This window comes from Branchiostoma floridae, chromosome 7 (assembly GCF_000003815.2).
Source record: "Branchiostoma floridae strain S238N-H82 chromosome 7, Bfl_VNyyK, whole genome shotgun sequence".
NCBI lineage: Eukaryota > Metazoa > Chordata > Leptocardii > Amphioxiformes > Branchiostomatidae > Branchiostoma > Branchiostoma floridae.
Window position 1 is genome coordinate 24,655,508 of NC_049985.1, and position 8,165 is coordinate 24,663,672.

At 40.1% G+C, this 8,165-nt stretch overlaps 2 protein-coding genes across 2 annotated transcripts; both read right to left on the reverse strand.

Annotated features, from left to right (window-relative positions):
• Positions 1 to 834: 834 nt before the first annotated feature.
• LOC118419858 (probable E3 ubiquitin-protein ligase DTX3) lies at positions 835 to 2,874 on the reverse strand. Its single transcript, XM_035826515.1, has 3 exons — positions 2,610 to 2,874; positions 1,808 to 2,025; positions 835 to 1,356 (listed from the first exon to the last, which is right to left on the reverse strand). Exons 1-3 carry the CDS (start codon positions 2,850 to 2,852, stop codon positions 1,269 to 1,271), a joined length of 549 nt encoding a protein of 182 aa, XP_035682408.1. The 5' UTR covers positions 2,853 to 2,874; the 3' UTR covers positions 835 to 1,268.
• A 13-nt stretch (positions 2,875 to 2,887) lies between these two features.
• On the reverse strand, positions 2,888 to 4,339 carry LOC118420218 (protein mono-ADP-ribosyltransferase PARP9-like). Its single transcript, XM_035826935.1, has 3 exons — positions 3,794 to 4,339; positions 2,933 to 3,349; positions 2,888 to 2,898 (listed from the first exon to the last, which is right to left on the reverse strand). Exons 1-3 carry the CDS (start codon positions 3,972 to 3,974, stop codon positions 2,888 to 2,890), a joined length of 609 nt encoding a protein of 202 aa, XP_035682828.1. The 5' UTR covers positions 3,975 to 4,339.
• Between the last annotated feature and the right edge of the window lie 3,826 nt (positions 4,340 to 8,165).

An 8,165-nucleotide genomic window follows, 5' to 3' on the forward strand; every position in this document is an offset into this window, starting at 1 on the left:
ATACCGAGGAACAGGTGGGTCATTAACCCTATTATCATATAGCCTACCCACACTGACCCATTTAAGAGTAGATTAGAGTAGAGTAGAGTTTCCAGTTGAGTAGGAGCGACAAATTCTTTTCTAAAACATACATCTTTTATTCAGTACATACATTTGAACAGTGAATTTGAACAAAATAAAACTTGTACGTGAAATGTATTTCTGTTCCAAGGCTTAAAATAAGAACAAAGTCGATTCATTATGTTACAAACTGTTGCACGCTCCGTATTTCTCCACTCGCCCATTCTCCAGTTTGTCGAGTTCGTTCGTATCAGGCGCTAAATCTCTGCCGGCTTTCCTGAGGTATTCCGGGATCCCTGTGCTTCACAGCTCTTGAGAATCTCGTTCACTACGAACCCAGACACGACTTCTCCGAAGAAAGGTAGCATTTTGGTCCTCCAGCGCCATGACCCTACTCAATGGCGGACCGTGGTGTTATTGTCGGGCGGGGGTGCAAATAATTCTATTTTCCATTTGCAGTTTAAATTGGACATGACTTGAAATAGATTTTATTGTCTTAAATATTAAAGGTAATTCAATGTTGTTTTAAGACAGCAAATGTTTTCTTTGAACAAAGAAACACGCACTACCGATGTTAATAGAGGGAGCCATCCCCCCTGCCATGCCTGTACTTATTCCCCTATCTTGGCAGATGGACGATTCCTGGATATCTCATTCTGATTGGCTAGCGTCCTGTTTGTCTGTCCTCCTGATTGGTTTAAACTTTCAAAAGTTTTATCACATATGTGATAATCAAAAATTTAATGCACGGCTGTTACGGCGTCATAACCAGCATGAAATGGGGCCTTCTGATTGGCCCACGTCCCCTGGCTATATGATAATACTATTTATTGCATACTTTTAACTACACCTGTTGTAACAATGCTCCGTCAAATATACACATAAATTAATATCTTTGTCAAAAATATGTTTTAGATCACTGAAAATCAAGAAAAATAGAAATCTATATGCTATTCAATTAAACTTTTAAAAGCAAACAAACCCACACAGGTATTGATTTACAAACTGAGCACTCAGGAAACTTTTATAATATTTACAATATGTACAATATTACATTCTCTAGCCAATCACCTTGTCCAGGGCTTTATCACACAGGTTTAATTAACACACACATTCTTCTTCTTGGCAAGCCTTTGTTAAAAAAGATTTGTTAAGACACAGATGTTTGTTTAGGAACCACTAACATTCATGGCCTACAACAAAATGCTCTATGCAGTTGAAGGTCTTGTAGTGATGCCTTTGGCTGCCAGTTCTTCTTTCACTCTGCCCAAGTAGGTGTGATCTGGGTACCCATAACTGCATGGCACAAGGAACAGGTTGCAACTTAATACAGTGAACTAACAAGTAGAAAAATGATTTTGCCTCTTAAATAAGAGTACATCAAGTTAGAGGTTCATAACATATGAATGTAAAATAAATCATTCAAGCAGCAGATGAATTCTCTGAATTTTCAAACAGCAGTTTTCAAACTTTTCAAACAGCATCCACTACCTTTCATGGCACATCTTAGTCTCAGTAAAAAAAGATTATTATAGTGGAATATTACCATGAAAGTTCATCTGAGTCAACTTGGTAAGTGACATTATGGAAAAAAAACCTAAACTTTACCTTTAAAAAACAGAGATAGTGTAATAATTGCTATCTTAGAATTAAGGTAAGACTCTTTACAGAATGTTTCCAGTTGCTGTGTTTTTGCATATAATATGTCCTGACAGTCATGTTTATGCTGACAGTATGAGGTTCTGACCTGGTGGGACCTCCACTGCGGTTGGTTTTGTGATGAATGTCGTTCCAGGTGACGGCATCGCTGGTACCAGTCGTGACAGACGTACCAACGGTGAAGACCAGCTTGTTCTTCCACGCCTCCTTCAGCAGTGTAAGGACCTCCTTCCCCTCGGGGTTGTTTGGCAGGTAGGCTTTTCTGGAGGTACCCTGGTAAGGGTGTCCAGGGTTAGGGTGCTCTGGCTACAGAAGGGTTCAAGCAAAATAAAAAAATAAGGTTACAAGACTTGCTTTTATTTGGCTACCATAAGACACAGTCATTATATCGTGTCACTGTAGATACTCGGTGTCTTTGATAATGTCATAGTGCAAGACCTTTTCAAAACACATTTTTGCAAAAGGCTTCTTGCATTAAATGCTGCAGTTACATGTGTACATCTGGTAGAATTACAGAAAAAAAGTGGAATTTTTTTACTACGGTGCATTGGCATTTAACAGACATGTATTAAGCATTATGCAATACTTTTGCACATTAAATCAAGAAAAATAACTGTAGGTGTTGCACAAAAAGCCAGGCAAGAGTGCCAAGTTTATATTGCAACTTCAGTTATAATTGTGGGACTTAATTTCATGGCAGTGCTTTAAGTTCACTGTTGAAGCAAAGTAGTACTAGTACAGTTACCGTATACAGTGATGACATATCAGGAAACATATTGCAGTATCGTGATTTTGCAAGAGTGAGGTTAACCTTAAATCTGCGTATTAAATAAAACTACAGACTATAAACATCCCAAGGTTTCCAGTATCCAGACAATAAACCAACTTACTCCTTGTATTCCAGACGGTATGCTGTAGTGAATGATGATGGTACCACAGCCTGGGTACCCGGGAAGACTGCTGTACTTCTCCACTTCATACTCCATCCTACCCTCAGGCTGGTCACCCCTCAACCGGCCCACCACGAGGCCGCATATGGGGCATTTGGAAGCATGCTTCAGGGCAGTTGCCAGGCATTCTGCGCAGAACTTGTGGTTGCAGGACAGGGCCTTTGGATCGGTGAAGTCACACATGCAGATTGGGCATGTTTTGTCCTGTTGACCATCATTCACTGTAGACCTGTCATTAAATGGCTGGGAGGCGAAAGGTGTACTTGTTGTGTTTTCATGATCCCAGTCTTTTTCATCACTGAAATGTTTTCCACTGTTATGAAAACTGGGGAGCGACTGGTAGCTGTCATCGTAGGATGATCCATATGCATTTGTACCACTTGCTGCAGGTACGTTTGAGGTGTAACTAGGTTTGGGACCGTAGTCTGAAGTTCTGTTCTTTCTGTCAGCTCGACTCATAGATGAACTCCTGTGGCGCGACCCTCTGGTGGAATCTCTGCCACTTGATTCAGCTAAAAGTTTCTCACTATGTGATGAGAATCCCAACACTGTGTAAAAGTCATTGTCTACGATTCTGATGTCCCGAAGGCTGCTTAGAATCTCTCGCTGAGTCTCAGCAAAAGCCATGATGCCAGCTAGCATTGCTCTTGCACACATGTCTTTGGGCACACGGAACGTTCCTGTAGCAACAAAAAAATAAAATTTTATTGTAGATTCGGTTACGTTTGCTAAGGACATAGTTTTGTGGTAGAAGAGGAAAGTAGGTTGTCATAGTGCACTATCTTAAAACGTTAACTGTTGTACCAAAACACAGGCGACATTTGTGTTGTTGTGATTTCTCCATGGATATCTAGGCCACCATGACAATATTTAAACGTTTGCACATTTTTTATGGGGTTGATAAAATCATAAAAATTCTCTGTCACAGTGGTATCCATGATGTCTTTTGTGCACATCCATACCTTCATGTTGTGTATAAAAATGAACACAAAACACATTCAAGAAAATGATAATGACACATAATTATATAGGTCCAGATGCCAAAGTAACATATCTATACTTCAACACAGCATTGAAAATTCTGAATAATATTAATGTACTGTGTACAATCATGTCTTTCTCACCTGAACTGATGGCAGGTAGAGCTATGGACTGGGCTTTTAGATCCACTGCAGCTGATGTCAGCACTTTGAAAGTGGTTTCTTTTAGTTCTTCTTCAGTCCTGGAGGGATGCCTGCTTTGAAATACTGGCCCTACTGTATGGATGATATGGTCACATGGAAGTCTTCCTGGTCTTGTCGTCATGCATTCTGTAGTGTTCAAAGGGCCATGTCTTTGTTTGTACCTGTCGCAATCCTCTTGAATGCTGGGACCTCCGGCTCTCGATATAGCTCCTGCTACACCTCCGAGGTTTTTCAAGTCTCCATTGACTGAACTTACAATTACATCAACTCGTTCTTCAGTTAGATCTCCGTACACTACACTGACTCTTACTCCTTTATAGTTATGGACTGAGTGGGCTTTTCTTTTGCTCGTGGTGGAATAGGAAATACCAAGACCCCCTACAGCACCTTGTGGTCTACCTTGTTTACTTTTTGAAGAACTTGAACCTGTGCTACTCCTACCTGTTGGGACACTTTTTGTACTAGGAAATGTCGGTCTACTTGGCAGAACAGATGTTTTCAACTTTCCTGTTGCAGACGACTTAGATTTTGAGGCACTTGAAGACTTATTGGACAGAACAGGTTGTGTATGAGGCCTTGTGGCTACTGATGCCACACCAGATCTATTGTCCAGCCTTCTACCTATGATCTCAGCCGGACCCTCCTTTGTGTCCCAGTGACCCACTCTATTTTCTGTCCGTGAAGAAGTCTCTACCCTACTTAACGAACTAGACCTACGGGATGTCTTCTTCTGCACTGAACGAGACCTTCCATTTCTGTAGTTGTCCTTGCTCGCGTCTTCTGCGAGATCAGGATATAGCCCATTTGTCTGATAGCTCTGTTTGGTTTCTCTGTCTTCGGTGTCTTTTTTGGTGGCCGTTTTTACAATGCCTTTGTCTGTATCAGCTTGACCATACCCTATGGTAGTGTAGTCGTCCATGTACTTGTTATGGTTGTACTCATCTGTCTGTTGCAGATTTGATGTAATACCAACTGGAGGCTGAAAACCAGTCTGCAATTTTTCATTAACGATGGTAGCAAATCTCTGGCTTAAAATTGTCTGGGCTTGCTCAATTTCATGCAAGCTTCCAATGATTTCCATTGTGTTGTTTTCCTTAGGGTTACGATTTACTTGCACACCTGTTTGCCATTTAAGTTTGTCTATGACATGGTTTGGAAGGTGGTCACAAAGTGTTGCTGGGATGACAGCTGTCACTGTAGAAAACACCTGAAACAAGTTTGCAATACTCAATGTTAATCATTCAAAGCCTTTGTGTGACATATTGCTATTATAGATAGATTTCAAGAGACTTCATAAGCAGATGGTAGCTATTTTGTATCTCAACTTTGTAGTTTGTAGGTCACCATATCAAGCACTATACTTTTTGTCACATCAATAAAGCTTCTTTCTATTTAAATTCAGAAAATTAAAAAAATATCCTTGATAATCGCACAATTCAACTCCAGACTTTGTCAATATCTTACACATTTGTAATTTTGTCATCCCATTGTCAAATGTGACAATGATAGAATGGGTTTGCTCTGAAAAACAATACTGAGAATTTTTAACATTTTATATCTCGAGATAAATGCACCTACCTCAATGTATGGTTCCACTGTTAAGTGAGTTCCATTGTAGGTTGTGTGCCCCTTCCTTGCAATGCCCATAGCATCTGTAACATTAACACGCAATAAATGTGAGGATCATTACATGGGTGTCCAAGTTTGTTTGTTTGCTGAGTAGATATACTGTTATTCTAGACATTTCTGCAATGGTTTTATAATCACAGCTTTTTATCAATTCTCTTTGCCGCAAACAAACCACAGAATGCCTGTTCTGTCTGCCAGCCTACCATCTTTTCACAACCACGAACCACTGCAAAGTGCAAACACTCTAACTATTGTCTTTGCAAAATTAAATCACTACAAATTGTGATCAATTTTACAGTACTCTTCTCAACAAGAGCTACAAAGGAAATTTGGCAGATGACATAAATCATTAATATTAATATATCGTCTACCTACACGAAGGGCGTTTCCCTTCATCCCTACACTGTGTCTCCTTGTCAAAGTGACTTTCCAGGTCCTGCTGAGTCACTGATGGTGGTATGTTGGACACCAGCACTGAGGAAAATTCCAGACCAAACTGTCCGGGACTGTAGAAAGAAAGAATACTTTGAAATTAATTTTATAAGTTCTGGGAGCAATTTGAATACAGACAGGAAAAAAGATATGTTGCAATGACGAGTCTCTTTACATCAAATGGTTCCCACAATGTTTATTTTTTGCTTACACAAGATAGATTTATTAATGTAATAATAAAGTTTATTGCAAATTCATGCCCATTGGGCTAATTGCAAGAAAAGAATGACTAATTACATGAGATGAATAAATGTGGTCTGAATACATGTAGATAAACTAAATTCTAACATACAAATATTAAGTGGATGAATATACATACGATACATAAGTTGATAGCTGTCAACAACTCTTGCAATGTGTATTTAGTTACATGCTGCTAAATGTTAGCCAATAGCTTAGCTGTTTCCTATCAATTGTGCCAAAATATCCTGTCATTAGCTAAAAAATCCTTATTGACAGGCTAGCCTGTCAATAGCGGGGAAAAATATTTGCCTTAAACTTTAAATTAAGTCTGTCTTACACAACAATATGACTACAATGTAAATACACCCCCACAAGAGTCGTCTACTATTTCTATAGTATTGAACGATGAATACCCCTGTTGTCTAGATTTAGTCCGTGCAGACTTACAGTTCCTGTTCTGATCCATGGTCCCTCCAGCCTCTACCGTTTGCAGCTGCCATTCTGAAGCCTTGGTCGTCACTACACTACGTCTACAGTAACCTCCAGATCGTTACATGTGTACAGGATATTAGCGCGTCCCCAGAAACTTTCAAAATGTCGGTTATTTCGATCGCTTGTTGTTTGCATTTAGCTCTAGTGACCTTTCCGCAAGACTACCTACGGGAACTTTGAACTCATGAACTGGAAAAAGCGGAACAAAAGCAAGTAGCGGTGACGTCACACCGAAACTGAGCAGGCCACGCCCCTTACCTCCGACCAATGGAATCGCTTGACGTCATGGGGATTCCCGAAACTTTCTCTCATGTGATGTCAAAGTGACCAATCGGGGCTAAGATTATATAAACTTTTAGGGAAGTGAAACCTTGTTCAATGTAACGCGCCTGCTTACTGGACGGCTGCCCATATTGATCGAGAAGTACAAAGTGCTACGTTGTTTTCAGAAGAGAGGACAGTTTTCTCAAATATGGTGCATAGATGAATTTATCCACAGATATGGCAACGTCATGGCAATCTATATTGGTCAGCGGTCTTCCAGACTTCCCTACAGAAGAGATAGCGGAGGACAAGATAACCCTGTACTTCCAGAGCCGCGCCCAGTCTTCAGGAGGGGACGTGAGGACTGTGAAAGTCAACACTGCAAGTCGACAGGCTGTTGTCACATTTCTGGAAGAGTCAGGTAGGACACGAAGAAATTCATTTTGAGATTATGATAACTTCAACTTAAGAACTTGATTCCGCAAGGTTTACGTACATCTTGCACATTGAAAAACACTCAAGTTTTGTCCTCAGTATAATGCACTCCTTCATATCTAAATTGTGCATACCTGGCGAGTTATTTCTGCACTAGATGTCTCCCAAACACAGTGTTTTTCAACGTAGTATATTCATGTAACCTAGCTATGTTACGTTAGTGGATGCAGGTGCATTCAGCCATGTTTTCAATGAGAAAATTCAAAGTCAGGCAGTCTAGAATATGTGTAGAATGGAACTGATTAGAAGTGGATTTGGCAACTGGCAGAAATGAAAGCAAGCGTCGCCCGTAAAATCCCCTCCCGATGAGTAATGGGGGAATTTTGTTTCAGCTTAGAGAGGGGTTACAAAAAAGCAAGACTTGAATGACTTCATACGGGGAAAATTCATTTCAGCTTGGGGAGGGGCAAAGTGAATGAGGCTTTGATGACTTCATACCCATTGCAAACAAAATGTTGTGTCTTGGCACGTCTGTTTGAAGCGACTAATTAAGAAGGGTTTTTCATAATAAAATGAACATGGAAGAAAAAAGAATTGAATTTGCTTGCATGTGTAATGTCCTGTATCCCACTACCCAAATGTCAATGTACAAGTCTATATGATCTGTATCATATCATACCTAGGCCGTGTTTACATTTGATATCAGTATTCTGACTGGTTCATATTTTATGGTATGGTCAGGTTCTCTGTAGTTAGATTTGAATGTTTCTAGAATTGCTATCTGGAGACCATTGACCTCCCAAACTACGTAGAGTCG